This window comes from Moschus berezovskii, chromosome 25 (genome assembly GCF_049115385.1).
Source record: "Moschus berezovskii isolate FMDL1 chromosome 25, NW_MosBer_1.0, whole genome shotgun sequence".
Classification (NCBI taxonomy): domain Eukaryota; kingdom Metazoa; phylum Chordata; class Mammalia; order Artiodactyla; family Moschidae; genus Moschus; species Moschus berezovskii.
The window spans coordinates 26,821,091-26,838,126 of record NC_142484.1 but is presented as its reverse complement, the minus strand read 5'-3'; the positions used below and the strand labels follow the sequence as shown (position 1 = coordinate 26,838,126).

The 17,036-nt window shown below is 36.6% G+C and overlaps 1 protein-coding gene across 3 annotated transcripts in view; it reads right to left on the bottom strand.

Annotated features, from left to right (window-relative positions):
- Nucleotides 1–17,036, bottom strand: part of GAS2 (growth arrest specific 2) — a 138,105-nt gene that overhangs the window by 75,689 nt on the left and 45,380 nt on the right. For all 3 annotated transcript variants that reach the window (XM_055416046.2, XM_088832078.1, XM_055416047.2), the window contains exon 5: nt 5,737–5,800. In XM_055416046.2, the coding sequence (XP_055272021.1) occupies nt 5,737–5,800 (64 nt within the window). The remainder of the gene's footprint in view (nt 1–5,736; nt 5,801–17,036) is intronic.

Below are 17,036 nucleotides of genomic sequence, written 5' to 3'. Positions count from 1 at the left end.
ATATTTCTTTTGAACGGTCATAAATTTTGTTCAAAATGAAGCACTCAAAAATAAAAATAAAAAGCTTCCCTCTGATGTTGACTATTCATCATAGCCCCAAACAAAATTAACAACAGTTCTTTTTACTTTTATCATAAAGCTTATCTTAATTTTTCAGTCTTTAAAAAAGGCTGAATTCATAGTAACTTTTTTAAAATAATGAATATCAAAATACTCTCATTAAACATATTTTTGAGGTTTTACTGACCTGTTTTTGCTGAGTGTTTTACTTTGCAGAAGGCAAACATGCATATTTTACACGAAGAAACTGACACGGTTTCTGAAATATTAACAGAGGGATTTCACAGGGATGATACCTCTTTGTAGTTGAAAATAAAGGGAAGTTTTACCCAGGAGGGCAAAAATAAGTGGTCTCTTTCTCCCATTTCAGAACTCAGAGAAGCCCACAGCTCTCAAGAGAGCTTCACAGAGGGTTCCCAGGCAAGGAATATGGCAGAGAATTAGAAACTTTCAGTTAATCATTTCTGAAGTGACGTTGATGCTTTTAAAATGACATTTACGTAATCTTCAGAAATAAATATTTAGGATCAAATATAAAAAAACATTATCTATCAGTAGAAAAAACACAAAATTCGCAACATTGTGTTAGGATTTTGTCATGGTCAAACTGCATCTGTTGTGTGTACAAATTAATGCTGTGATTCTTGAGAGCTCTCCAAACATCATTTCTAGTTTTGGTTAATGCTGTCTTAATTCAAATGCTGTCCTAATTCAACATCATGGAAAAGTAAAAAAGGGAAGGAAGCACACATAACAATAATCAAGATAAAGGTTTACTATGTCAAAACAAAGATTTTGGCATAAAATAAGATGAGAATGATGAATTTCCCTTTTTTTTCCCTTCACTATTATGCTTCAACACAGGACTAAGGTAGTGTTGTTTGGGCGTACTGGGTTACTATTTTTAAAGTACAATTGAACTTCCACTAAAATTTTAATAAAATCTTCAAATGTGTCCAAAAAGAAACTTACAGATATTTAAACTTAAATGTTCATTCTATCCATTTGGGTATTCAGCTGTTTAACTTTATGCTGCATACAAAATAACAACCTGAATAATCTCTCAGCCTATTTTCTCTTTTTCATGGTAAGTGTACAAAATTTCACAGCACTCAAGTAGGTAAGGAAGATAAAAAACAAAATTTACAAATAGAACACTGTACTGTGTTGTCTTAATCCTTCTATCGCTGCTTTGTGAAATTAGTAAAATTTTTATAATAGGAATAATCTCTGCTTTTACTAGTAGACACAGTCATAAGTGTGGTTAGAAATGTAGCCACCCATATTTGTCCATAACAATGATAATGAAAATAATGATAATAAAGGCAGAGGAAACTTATGGAGGTGATAGCTATGTTTATGGCATAGATTGTGATGATAGTTTCATAGATGTATCAGTTCAGTTCAGTTCAGTTCAGTCGCTCAGTCGTGTCCGACTCTTTGCAACCCCATGAATCACAGCACGCCAGGCCTCCCTGTCCATCACCAACTCCCGGAGTTCACTCAAACTCATGTCCATCGAGTCGGTGATGCCATCCAGCCATCTCATTCTCTGTCGTTCCCGTCTCCTTCCACCCCCAATCCCTTCTAGCATCAGAGTCTTTTCCAGTGAGTCAACTCATCTCATGAGGTGGCCAAAGTATTGGAGTTTCAGCTTTAGCATCAGTCCTTCCAATGAACACCCAGGATTGATCTCCTTTAGAATGGACTGGTTGGATCTCCTTGCAGTCCAAGGGACTCTCAAGAGTCTTCTCCAGCACCACAGTTCAAAAGCATCAATTCTTCGGCGATCAGCTTTCTTCACAGTCCATCTCTCACATCCATACATGACCACGGGAAAAACCATAGCCTTGACTAGACGGACCTTGGTTGGCAAAGTAATGTCTCTGCTTTTTAATATGCTATCTAGGTTGGTCATAACTTTCCTTCCAAGGAGTAAGCGTCTTTTAATTTCATGGCTACAATCAGCATCTGCAGTGATTTTGGAGCCCAAAAAAATTAAGTCTGACACTGTTTCCACTGTTTCCCCATCTATTTCCCATGAAGTGATGGGACCAGATGCCATAATCTTTGTTTTCTGAATGCTGAGCTTCAAGCCAACCTTTTCACTCTCCTCTTTCACTTTCATCAAGAGGACTTTGAGTTCCTCTTCACATTCTGCCATAAGGGTGGTATCACCTGCATATCTGAGGTTATTGATATTTCTCCTGGCAATCTTGATTCCAGCCTGTGCTTCATCCAGTCCAGCATTTTGCGTCATGTATTCTGTATATAAGTTAAATAAGCAGGGTGACAATATACAGCCTTGATGTATATGACAATATACTCCTTTCCCAATTTGGAACCAGTCTGTTGTTCCAAATCTGGTTCTAACTGCTGCTTCTTGACTTGCATACAGATTTCTCAGGAGGCAGGTAAGGTGGTCTGGTATTCTCATCTCTTGAAGAATTTTCCACAGTTTGCTGTGATCTGCACAGTCAAAGCATTTGGTATAGTCAATAAAGCAGAAGTAAATGTTTTTCTGGAACTCTCTTGCTTTTTCAGTGATCCAACAGATGTTGGCAATTTGATTTCTGGTTCCTCTGCCTTTTCTAAATCCAGCTTGAACATCTGGAAGTTCACAGGTCACGTACTGTTGAAGCCTGGCTTGGAGAATTTTGGGCATTACTTTGCTAGCGTGTGAGATGAGTGCAATTGTGCGGTACTTTGAACATTCTTTGGCATTACCCTTCTTTGGGAGTGGAATGAAAACTGACCTTTTCCAGCCCTGTGTCCACTGCTGAGTTTTCCAAATGTGCTGGCACATTGAGTGCAGCTCTTTCACAGCATCATCTTTTAGTATTTGAAATAGCTCAACTAGAATTCTATCACCTCCACTAGCTTAGTTCGGAATGATGCTTCCTAAGACTCACTTGACTTCATACTGCAGGATGTCTGGCTCTAAGTGAGTGACCACACCATCATGGTTATCTGGGTCATGAATATCTTTTCTGTATAGTTCTTCTGTGTATTCTTGCCACCTCTTCTTAATATCTTCTGCTTCTGTTAGGTCCATACCATTTCTCCCCTTCATTGTGCCCATCTTTGCGTGAAATGTTCGCTTGGTATTTCTAATTTTCTTGAAGAGATCTCTAGTCTTTCCCATTCTATTATTTTCCTCTATTTCTGTGCATTGATCACTGAGGAAAGCTTTCTTACCTCTCCTTGTTATTCTTTGGAACTCTGCATTCAAATGGGTATATCTTTCCTGTTCTCCTTTGCCTTTAGCCTCTCTTCTTTTCTTAGCTATTTGTAAGCTATTTCTCAGTCATTTGTTTTACCTCTATAACACCTTTCAGAGTCATGCCCATTTGACCCACATATTTAGGTTATCAAAGTAACAAAATGCAATATGCCATTTCAGAATATTCTAATGATATAATTAAAATAAACAAGTACACAAAAAAGTTTTCTGCTTAACCTAATACACAGGAACTCTAGACCACCTCTCTTTCACTCTAGCATTTCAGGGGTAGCCGCTCATGTACTGAGATTCTACTTTGTGTGATCCCTCCTTCTTATATTTTTTGAACTTGTTATTGGAGTATAGTCGATTTACAATGTTGCATTAGTTTCAGGAGTGCAGAAAAGTGAATCAGTTTCATATATATACAGATAGATTTTTCCCCCCGTATAGGCCATTACAGAGTATTGAGTAGAGCTCCCTGTGCTATACATTAGGTTCTTATTAGTTGCTGCTGCTGTTGCTAAGTCACGTCAGTCGTGTCTGACTCTGTGCGACCCCTTAGACGGCAGCCCACCAGGCTCCCCCGTCCCTGGGATTCTCCAGGCAAGAACACTGGAGTGGGTTGCCATTTCCTTCTCTAATGCCTGAAAGTGAAAAGTGAAAGTGAAGTCACTTTGTCATGTCAGAGACTTAGTGACCCCATGGACTGCAGCCTACCAGGCTCTTCCATCCATGGGATTTTCCAGGCAAGAGTACTAGAGTGGGTTGCCAGTGCCTTCTCCATCTTATTAGATAACTATTTTACATATAGTAGAGTACATATGTCAGTACCAATCTCCCAATTTATCCCTCCCACATTATTCCCTGGTAACCATAAGTTTTTCTACATCTGTGACTCTACTTCTATTTTGTAAGATCACCTTTCTCAGGGATATCTGCTGAACCCAAAGACTCAAGGCTGAGCCCTCTGACTCAAAGCTGTTTGTCCTGCAGGCCAGCAGGATTAAGCGTGGTGGAGGAGTGGTTTAGCAGAGTCTTAGAAGCAACAGGTACCTTTGTCTTGCTCCCTCTCAGAACCCAAGATAGTGACAGAAGGAGAGTGGGGTCCCAAGGACTGTCAGACACTATGAACTAAGCCTGAGTAGTAGAGGCTTGAGCGGATAGAAGACTAGAGGACCCTCTCCAGAGGCTGTCACACAACAAAGCTGGGAAACTTATAGCAGGGAACAGGGGCATCCCTAAGTATCTCAAATTGATTTTTTCACTTCTGGTTGAGTGGAGCCTCATTTCTACTTAATTAGAATTGCTTTTAAATAAAAATAATCTTTCTCTCATCCAATTACTATAGCAAAGTAAAATCCATACCTTATGAACAATTTGTTAAGATTATGTTGACTATGATGTTTTAAAGAACATGGGATTACTTCTGATTACAGTTTATCTGTTGGATCAAAAAAAAAGGGCTATTCATTGACAGCAAGTTTTCTGCCCATTGCTGTAATTTCCTGATGTACACACCTTGTATTTTATTTTCCGTGATTTTCTTTATAGTTTTCCCTTTGAGAATTAACACACAGAGCAAGCTCTTACTTTATCTTATTAATTCATCTTATCTCAACACTACAAGTATACCCTGGACTGGATAAGAAAACATCACCTAATTAATTCTGAAGTTTTATCTTGCATCAAGATTTATTCAAATATTTATATCTTCTTTTATAATCCTTTGGGCTCTGTAAAACTGTCAGAAGCCTTATTTGATGAAAAGAAAGCAAATCAAGTCAGCTGGGCTAATAAAGTCCCTTCCCCTGATTATTTAGCTATGGTTATGATTTCTATAAGTACTTTTATCTTTTCTGGAAGAAAAATATTCCAAAGATGTCTCTACATATGCAGGATTATATTCTATGCCTTTTTCCAATCAAAATATGAAAAGTAACTGTTAACCTATTCATCCACTCAGGAGTAGAAACTAAAAAGAACTGAGGGATTAGCTGCTAGATGGGGAAAGTGAGGAAAAAGGAACAAAAGAGGAGTCTGACAATTATTAAAGACTAAACAGGAAGAGACCGGTGAAGGAGTTGGGAGACAGAGAGAGAAAATGGGAATCGACTTTCCACTAAGGGAAGCGTAATTGTCACAAATGACTTCACGTACAATATCCTCTCCAATCTCTCAAGAAAGCATTGCAGGCAAAATATATTCATTGAAAAGATATTTAGAAAATGCTTAGACATAGTGAGTTGGACAATAAGGTCACGATGTGAAGAATACTGGTAGTCCATTTTTAGTTTGAATAGTTGTTCTCGAGATGTTCATACCGATCATCTTTGAAGAAGTTGCTCCTCAACACCTAGGTTAAATATCAGCAATGAAAAACCAGCAAGCTTCTGAGTTGCTTGGATACTGAGATGGTCCACATCTTACATAGCAGCAGTAGTATGACCTACCTGGCTGCAATCCGGCCAAGCTCTAGCAAACAAAGACACACTTCTCTGGGTTGCTTGTGGAGGACTGAAAAACAAGATGAAGGTGGACACTTTTACAATAGAAGGGATTGGACAGCAGCTCAGTGGGAAACATGCTTGACCCCCCTCATCCCTCAGGGTCCCAGTTAGTGAGCTAGTCTTCGTTCTGATATTCACAGAAACCATCCTATCCCACAATACACTTAGATCTACTGAAGTCCTAAAGCAGTTTTCAAAGCTCTTTGCCCAGCTTCCCTACCAAAAATCATGAGCCTCAGGAATCTCACTCTGAAAATATTTTCTTCAATTAGTCAATATTTATATGTGAATATTGAAAACATATGTACTTATAATTCTGATATAAATACTTAATGAATACTTAAAAACAGCAAACAGAAAAGTATGAAGCAAAAATTGTTTAAAACTCCTAACTCTATCTTCACCAGTGATTTTAGCAGAGATAATGCAATGAAGAAGGATTAAAAATTACATATCACAGCCCTTTGTTATGCTCCAAACAATAATGTAAGGTGAGCTCTCTGAATCTTGATGTCTTCTCCTAATTTGATTATATTTTAAAAGGAAACACTTTCAACTGACTGAATTTTGTAAATATGTACAAATATATACCGTCAGACAGTTTTGGCCATAAGATGAGCAAATCAGAAGATGATTCTTTGTAATAATATTTATTTTCTAATATAATCTGATTACTTAATAAATTTGCTTTACCAGTTTCTTTGGACACATTCAGTAATGTTGACAAGTCATACCTGCATTCGTTGAGGCTACCAGAGGAGTATGTGCTGCTCATACTTTTTATTTTCTTTTTAAACTAAGACTAGAAAAAATTTTTTAATGTTATTATATATAGTACCTAATAAAGACAACAGATATTAGGGGGAAAAGATTGTATTGAGAATGCTCTTTATATAGACACAATATCCTGATAAAAGAAAATACGAGTTATTGATAAACTTTAAGAAAAAGAGCAATATTGCTTCATCTTTTTAGTGAGTTGGGGGGAGCCTTCCCTGGTGGCTTGAATGGTAAAGAGTTTGTATGCAATGCAGGAGAACCAGGTTCAATCTCTGGGTCGGGAAGATCCCTTGGAGAAGAGAATGGCTACCCACTCCAGTATTCTTGCCTAGAGAATTCCACGGGCAAAAGAGCATGATAAGCTTCAATCCATTGGGTCCCAATATACTGATGAAAGGAAATAGTAGCTTATAAATAAACTTTAGTATAAATAGCAATATTATTTCAATTCTTTTATTTATTTATTTATGACAGTGCTGGATCTTCATTACCGGGCAGGCTTTTCTATTGTTGTAGCAAGTGGAGGCTCTTTTCATTTGCAGTGCATGGGCTTCTCATTGTAGTGGCTTCTCTTGTTGCAAACCATGGGCTTTAAGCAAGTGCACAGACTTCAGAAGTTGTGGCCTTTGGACCCAGCAGTTGTGGCTCCTGAGATCTAGAGCTCAGGTTCAATAATTTTGGCACACAGGCTTAGTTGCTTCACAGCATGTGGGATCTTCCCAGATCAAGGATCAAACCCATGTCTCCTGCATTGGCAGGTGGATTCTTCACCAATGAGCCACCAGGGAAGTCCTGCTTCAATTCTTAAATACAGAATTTTATAATAATTTAATTTCCCAGCATTATTTCTATCCCCCCCCCCCCACCAACTTAAATATCTAACTTCTCTTCACAGGCTATGGCAATGACAATATTTGCCACTGACACCAGAATGGAATTTGTTGGGGCTGTGTGGTGAATAGAAAAATACATTTACTTAGATTGTGAAAGTATATCATTTTACTTGGCTTTAAACAAACAAAAATTATTATCTTGCTATAAAATGTAATCTTTAAAGCTTTTAAAATAAGTTCTAATATCAGCAATACTCATTAAAAAGAACTGCTTATGGGAAATCTGAATTACAGAATAATTCCATTCTTGATAATATAAATTTGAGCTTCAGCTAACACTTGGTGAATTGTCATAAAACCTAGGTTGGGGAAGTCTAATATTACTTCTAATTAAAGGGGCTTTTAAAAAAGATATTTAGTACCTCTAATTTCAAGTGCACCATTAGATGACTCTGGCTAAATGACACAACTTTTGATATATTAAATCAACTTCAGTGCAATGAAACATATGGACTATAATACCACATGGAGATCAATTTCAAACAGAGAACAATAACAAATATCACAAAACAAAAGCAAATAAATGAAAATCAATCTTCCTGTCTAGTTCATCAGTTTCCTCTGATTTGGACTTTTTATCCTGTCAGTGGGCTTCCCTTGTAGCTCAGTTGGTAAAGAATCTGCCTGCAATGCAGGAGACTTGGGTTCGATTCCTGGGTCAGGAAGATTCCCTGGAGAAGAAAATGGCAATCCACTCCAGTGTTCTTGCCTGGAGAATCCCATGAACAGAGGACCCTGTCAGGCTACAGTCCATGGGGTTGCAAGAGTCGTACATGGCTTAGTGACTAAACCACCGCCACCACCAACCTATCAGTGGTACAAAATAACAAATAGGAAAAGGGGGTACATGAAAGTTGAGGAGAGGAAGATGTCTCAGGTCCTGCTAACACGCTCATCTGCAGTGAGAACTGTGTGAAGCAAGTAGTCACAGCTTCAGGAGACTTGGATATAATCTCGTGCTTTTTGTGATGGAAACAGTGACAAAATATGAAAATTATTAGTGAATGGACCAAACTGTGCCCATGAGCAGTCAATACCAATCACATAAAGCAACACCTGACCCAACTATCATGATTCTTTAGCCAAACTACTGTGCTTATTTGGATGACTCTATAAGCACTGGAAATAAACAGATATATTCTATGGAAAATAAAATTAATTCTGAAGAAAAAAATCATGTGGGTAATATGACAACGTGGTATGTAGCATGCATCGCTATTGCATATCCAGCTATCAATTTAAAACAGCTTTTGCATGCCAGCACTCAAATATCAGTTCTACCATGGACTCATTAGAAAACCATTTTGGAAAACTGAAAAGTAACTGCATGATTCTCCTTTTTATATCCTTAATATAACCAGCTTATAAAACTTAGAACAAATGTCTCACTCAGCACCATATCTTAGGAAAATGATAATAGAGAGATCATGTTTTACTTCCCAGTTTTCTTGGAAATGTTATCTTTAATAAAGCAGTTGCTTCAAAACATACCCATAATATTGTCTTATCATGCCTGCTTCATAATGGGCACAAATATTAATATCAAATATTTGATATTAAATATTTGATAAACAGTAAGCAATGAATGAGTTAAATCTGCAGAGGGGATAACCGAGCACAATAACAGGAACAGAGTAGTTAGTTACTCAGTAACCACTATGTCCCAAAATATCAAGGATGATAACCATCATGGATCATGACCATATCATGTGGTTATGATAGTGGTTGTGACAGTTAAGCTGAATAAAACCTAAAATCTTACCTAGCATCTTTAGAAAATGCAAGAATTTACATTATGTTAATGTTTATTCAATTGTAAAAGCAAACACTCTTACCTATTCTGTAAAATTAAATTCAAGAGTCTTTAAGTATTATCTGTGCAATGTGCTGTGCTAAGGCACTTCAGTCATGTCAGATTCTTTGCAACCCTATGGAGTGTAGCCTGCCAGGTTCCTCTGTCCATGGGATTCTCCAGGCAAGAATACTGGAGTGGGTTGCTATTCCCTTCTCCAGGGGATCTTGCCAACCCAGGGATCGAACCCAGGTCTCCTGTTCTACATTATACCAAAGAAGTGATTGTGTTTGGTTTTTGCACTCTAAACTAAAATTAACAGATGGAAAGAGTATAGCAGCCATGGGATTCAAGCCACAGAAATCTGGTTCTGCGTGTGAGCTCTAAAATTTACTAGTTCCTAACTTGGGGAGACCATAAAATGTCAATTTTCTGAGGGAAAATAACGGTGTGTATCTTGCAATATTTTTGTGTGAGTTAAACAAAATATTATTCATTGTTATTCTTAGCCAGTGCTTGGCAGATAGGAAAGACTTCCCAAAGTTAGTTTTCTTTCTTCATTATTATTACTTTTTGTTGTATATTATTAGCTTAAAGATTATCTTTATTTGGCTTAGTTAATATTGTTAATAACTAATAACATTTTTTCCTATAAGCATTTTTTCTGTGCACCTATCATGTGAAAGAAAGCCAGCTTAGTAAGCAGTAGAAGAAACCTCAGAATTTAAAACAAAAAAAACCTACTTTTGATAATTTAAGCTGTATAATTTAAAAGTCATTACAATGAGTATATTTTGAATATTTTGTCATGATGTATCATAAATAGCTAATTCTAAGTTTAATCAAATCTAAGGTTAAGTAGGTCAACTTGGCTGGTATATATAGACAGACATAAAGCATATATCCTCTTATTATTATGGATTTTTGCTAGGTAAAACTTAAGTAACAATTATATTAGAACATGTCATTTTATGAAACACTAAACATCTTACCATCAATTTTCCTCCATTTCTGGGAATAAAACAATTTAGATAAGCCCATTTTCAATAAATTACCTAAGTTGATTATATATATATATGGATGCATGTCTTTATCTGGATGATTAGAAAGAAAACTTTTAGTATACTGCATTTGAACTAAAGACGTCATGTTGTCTCATGTATTACTCATTTTTGATACTTTATTGATTTGTCTTTTCAAAAATACAAGCAAATTTCTAGTTATACTGAGGCTTATGGTAAAAAACTTTTTTCATTCTATTGCCACATCAATATAGCCTTTTGCTTTGAGCTCTGAAAAGAAGGGGTCTTCCCTGGTGGCTCAGCAGTAAAGAATCTGCCTGCAATGCAGGAGCCACAGGAGACATGAGTTCGATCCCTGGGTTGGGAAAATTCCCCTGGAAACCAACTCCAGAAGGAACCCACTCCAGTATTCTTGACTGGAGAATCCCATGGATAGAGAAGCCTGATGGGCTACAGTCCATGAGGTCGCAAAGAGCTGGACATGACTGAAGCAATTTAGCACCCCCGATCCCAGGGAAGGGGGAGCCCGGTGGGCTTCCGTCTATGGGGTCACACAGAGTCGGACACGACTGAAGTGACTTAGCACCAGCAGCAGCAGCATGCATTCATGAGGAGAAGAGAGGATCACTATTGCCTTCTCTCTTCTGAACAAATTCTCTTTAAAACAAACAAAAGCTGTCTTAGTCACTGGTGATTTTTATGCAAAAGGTTTTAACACTGGAGGCTTCTTTTAAAATAATCAAAACAATATTGAAAAAATGTATAAGGCAGAACCCCTCTGGGAAAAGTAACATAAATCTCTATTCAAAAATATGTGGCAAGAGACTCAATCTTATAACCTAGATTCTATAAAAATCTCATGGGCATCAAATGTCAAATGGAATGCTGCTAGCTCCAGGAATAGAAAATGAGACCTTCCGCTAAAGTAAGGGGTAGAGTTTCAATGTCACAGAATCTGCAAGGATAAAATGCATTAAACCATGAATGTATAGTTTAGCTATATAGATATTTAGTTTTAACAGATGGACAAAATTGAAAACATGAAAATATCATTATCTATTTGGTTTAATATATATTAGAAGCAATAATATTCACGCTGGTTTTGAAGGAAATCTATATTTCAGATTTATGTTTAAGATGAAATTTGAAAAGATTATATTTTTGAGTGAATATTAAATTGTGAAAATATCATAAATTAATGGCTTCCTCTTGAGAGTCCCTTGGACTGCAAGGAGATCCAACCAGTCCATTCTAAAGGAGATCAATCCTGGGGGTTCATTGGAAGGACTGATGCTAAAGCTGAAACTCCAATACTTTGGCCACCTCATGCGAAGAGTTGACTCACTGGAAAAGACTCTAATGCTGGGAAGGACTAGGGGTGGGAGGAGAAGGGGACGACAGAGAATGAGATGGCTGGATGGCATCACCAACTCGATGGACATGAGTTTGAGGGAACTCCAGGAGTTGGTGATGGACAGGGAGGCCTGGGGTGCTGTGATTCATGGGGTCACAAAGAGTCGGACACGACTGAGCGACTGAACTGTAACTGTAACTGTCCTAAAGAGAACAGGTTCTCATACTTAGAAAGAGTGACATAGTAGAAGACACATTAAACTAGGCATCAGAAGAATTGGGTTCTAATCCAGGCTACATAATCTTATCTCTAAAACTTGCCTTCTACTTACTCTTTCTTATGAGGTAATTTTATGGGTAAGCACATTTGGTATATGGCAAGCACTCAACAAATTTTACACCTTTGTAGTTAAGTGATGATCTGCAGACCAGTAGCATTGGCATCAGCTGGGAGCTTGATAAAAATGCAAATTATTGGGTCCCATCCCTGACTTATTGAGCAAAATTTAAACAGGCTCCCAGGTGATGAATATGCACATTAAAGTTTGAGAATCATTACACTAATCAATGTTATGATTATTACCACATATGTCAGTTATAATTCTATATCTATTCTGGTTAAAAATATTCAAATGTGATTTGATACATGGAACATGCTCTAGAAATGTTTAGGATAACGGTGATGACAGGGATGATGATGATGAATGGAGGAAAAAATAATCCGTGCACTGGATTAGCCCTTAATGGGTATTATGGCATTTATTGTCTGCCAGATCTATAAGGTAGAAAAGATGCCTACCAAGAAAGTAAAGGGCTGGCTCTCTTAAGTCAGGTCCCTCCCTGTAACTCACACACAGAGATTTTTGCATTTAAATGTAGGAAGCAGTTAGCAGCATAGGTGCCTTAAAAACTGAGCTGAGAGGCTAAAGAGAAGAAAAGGCAACAAAGCATAAACCCCACAAACTCATGAATGCTGAGTGTGTATGTATCCAGATTTCTCAGAATCACTGAAAACAGGATACAGCATCCATATAATTCACATAAAAGGGAGGATTCATTCATGATCTCATCAGGAATGGAAGATGCATAGAATAAAATGTAGTTAATTGCCTTTGCCACCAAGTCAAAAAAATGTCCCAGAGCAAGGAGTGCCCTTTCTGTCTCAACACCCAGACTTGATGTCAAATTAACGGGTTACGTCACTGTTACTCAGAGCAGCAAGGAAGAGTCTCTTCTAATTTTGCTTTCATTTACACTTTATTTTTCCTTTTACTTTAAATCAGCATATGAACTTCTAAAATTATCTCACACAAAACACAGCTTTCTGTAATACAGGAGGGACATGACCTTCAGAGGAAAATGAAGCTGAATTGAAATCCTAGCTGTGTCACTGAGAAGCAGTATAATACTGGGCAAGTTATTTAATTCTCTTGGTCCTAAGCTAGCATTTCCATTTATAAAATTAGTGGTTGTTGGGAGATTAGAGACAGTAGCACATATGCACAGCTTGATTAATAATAGCTACACTCAACATATAGCTATTATTATTGAATATTGCACAGTGAAAATTGGATTCTGGAAAAGCTAGAAGGCTGTCACTTTCCTGATTCAACCCTCATTCCATCAAATCCTGATATACCTATTACCCCTGGGAGATATTTAGCTTTCTCACTCAGATACCATACATTTGTGCTAACATAGGGGCAAATGGCTAAATTTGGAAAAAGTTTCTGAGCTCAAATTCAGAACTGAGATGCTGATAAAGTACTTTATAAGGAGAGGTGTTACAAAACCCAAAGTCTAAAATAAATTGTTCCTGGGAAGAAACAATGTGAATATAAATAACCCAGAGTTGATCTGGTATCCTGAAATTGTTATCCTACATTAATATTAATAAAAGTAGGTTTCTTTCTACAGAAATATTCTTCCAGTCCTCAATACAGACAACATCAACAACAATCACACGGGATAATTTATCAAATACTGGCAGGCAGGCATAGATTCTTTTTCTGATGCAGTAGGTAACAAAATGGAAAATGTTAATGTTTAAAAACTTGCGCACAATCCTTTTTACTTTTGTATAGTGGGATCAAACCCAATACTGTAGGTGTGTCAGTGCTTGACCAATGTTCAATAGAACAAAGAATTGTATAAAACTATTCTTCAGAGTCATGCATCGAAAAAAGACAGTGCCACACAGCAAACACCAATACAGAAGATAAAAATGAAAAACAAATCACACACATTTGCATGCTAGCACAGCAGATAGCAAACCCTTTTCTTGCTGAGTAGATTCTTTCTCAGAGAAATAGATGAAGCATAGTCATTGGCCTCCAAATCCTATAATTATCCAATAACATAGTGATATTGACACAATTACAGTGAGCAGAATTTGCACATTTTTTAAATATTCCCTCCCCCATCCTTTTATTTTTCTCAACTTTCCAGCTCAATCAGAATGTTCATAAGTAAAGAGAAAAAAACAACTCTGGGGGGAAAATTAAGCTAACTTAGCAATTTCTAATCAGTGGGCTAAAGTAAATTACAAATAACAAATCCTCCAAGCAAGAATATCACTAATTTAAAAACATAGTTTCTACTTAAAATATGTTAGAAAAAAAATCATACAAGAGCATCAATTTTAGGACCCATAACAAATTTTTTTTTAATTAAGAATAAGTCATATATTTCTGGTCCTAATGTACAACAGCCCTTATAATACACTGATGTAGAAAATTCACTGATGTCAATAAATAATTCTCTATGCAATCTGATTGCAATTAAGATTGCAATTATCTTAATACGAGTAAAATTGTTTATGTTTCAGACTATATGCCATACCTGTTTACTGCCTAAAGTGTGTTAATAGAGAATTGAAGAAGAAAATATTACTTACAATTCAATTACTATGTGTCTTACTTTGAAATTCTGAATATAGCATTTTACTGTTATTTACTAGATGTAAATGCTCTTGCCTAGATAATACCATGGATGGAGGAGCCTGGTAGGCTGCAGTCCGTGGGGTCGCTAAGGGTCGGACACGACTGAGCGACTTCACTTCCACTTTTCACTTTCACACATGGGAGAAGGAAATGGCAACCCACTCCAGTGTTCTTGCCTGAAGAATCCCAGGGACAGGGGAGCCTGGTGGGCTTCTGTCTATGGGGTCACACAGAGTCGGACACGACTGACGTGACTTAGCAGCAGCAGAAGCAGCATGTTCATATTATATCATAATTTTCCCATATTATTGGTCTCCAAATATTATGAATATTATTTTCCTTGGTATCTATGAATGACTACAGTTTGTTTAAGCTACCACCAAATAACTTCAGTTCTTTCATTTTTTTTAACTCATAAAAAAATGTTTCAATAGACATTGTATTACTTATCTCCACTTCCCTCAAATAAACTTTTAGAAGTAGAACAACTTGATAAAAGAACATGAGCACTTCTGAAGTCTTTAATACATAATGTCAAATTGTCCAAGAAGACAAAAAAAGGCAAAAAATTTCCAATTATTTTTCAGCAATATATAGAAGATCCCACTTTCCTCTATGTTTGATACCTTAGAAATAAGTCAAATGCAAATTCAATCTATAAAAATCAGTGAGGATTAAGAATTGAATATTTAGTGTTGATTTTCCTCTATACTTCCAATTATTTTTCAGCAATATATAGAAGATCCCACTTTCCTCTATGTTTGATACCTTAGAAATAAGTCAAATGCAAATTCAATCTATAAAAATCAGTGAGGATTAAGAATTGAATATTTAGTGTTGACTTTCCTCTATACTCAACATTAAATATACAATTCTTAATTGTCACTAATTTTTCATAGTTTTTATTTGCATTTGACTTATCACTAAGGTATCAAACATTTTTATCTCTTTTGGGCTTTTATAAGTCTTTTATGAAAAAGCTTTTTTATGACATGTATCCACTTTGCTATTGACTCATTTCTGAAATACTATCCTGGGATATTAGTTAACTCATAATCTAAGAAGTGACATTTGATAGAGGAGAAGTTCTCTCTCAAGAATGTCTTAGAAGATAAACGGCAGGTTATGCTCTGTATGTGACTGCATCATGTGGCATATAGAGAGTTATCTGCCAAGAATCAAAACAACAAGCATGAGAGAAGCATATGGAATCAGATGCTGTCTATACTCCCCAGTTGATCCCTGGCATCTTTCCCCACCCACTGAGATTTCTTGTCATTACCTGTCATGGAAAGAGAACAGACAGTGAGTCATGAATTAAGATCTTCTCACAAATAATCGTACCAAGAGAAAAGCACTGTCACAGAGGGTAACGTATCGGTTGCCACAAAGATAAGAATGCTTTATGCAGGCAAAGTCCTTTGAACAGCTAGACAGAAACCTCTTGGTACGCACTCAGGACAGTGATCTACTTTATCATTCATTCAAACAGATTTTTTCCCCTTAATCAGGGCATCTTTTCATTTTATTTGCTGTTCAAAACACTAGGACACAAAGCCTGCTCTTCATCTTGTGTGCTACTGAAATGAAATCTTGAGGTAGGGAAAAAAGAAGAAACCCTTGTCCTAAATTCCCTTTCAAAAGTGAAGTGTGGAAAGACATCAAGCAGAGTACACAGTGTTACTGTTGCAAGAAAGTCAGTTCTGCAAGTGCAGCGTCCAAGGCCATCAGCCTTGGCTCAATCACTTCCTCACCCACAGTGAATAATAAGAAAAATCCAAGGAGAATGGGTTCTGCTTGGGGAAATGGAATTTCTCATTGTCCTTCCTCGTGATTATCATGAACATCTATGAACACAGCTGTTTCCTTTCTCTGAATAATCCTAAAGTCAATGCTATCGTATTGGCTCCTCTCTTCCATCTCCACAGGACCTATTATACATCACCTCATGTCCTATTCTAAGCTGCAGAAATTTCAAATTTACCTTTTCGTTAAAGAACAAACTAGAAAGCCAAATTATCTGATCTAGTTTGGTACTGAGAGGATTCAAAATTATTTGAAAGATTTTATAGCCTTGAAAAGCTGGTTTTATTAAACTTTCTTAGCTATATAAATACATTTTAATTGCAAGGTATAAGAAAAGCTATACTATAGAAGGTAAGCAAAATCAGAGATATTTTAACAAAATACTTAACAGTTATTGTATGTCGATTACCATGGGTTTTCTTTTTTATAAAGTAAAATAGGGTGAAGAAGCCAACCATTTAAAAACTCTTCTTGACATAATTTTATATGCTACACAATGTGTATTTATGTACGAGGACCATTATCATATAAACTGAATTATGCTTTATTGTTTCAAGATAAAATGTACTATTTATTACCCAAATCGGGTTTTAAAAAGTGATCCAAGCTTCTTGGAGTCCAGTTGAAAGTTTTACTAGTTCAAATAACAAAAAAA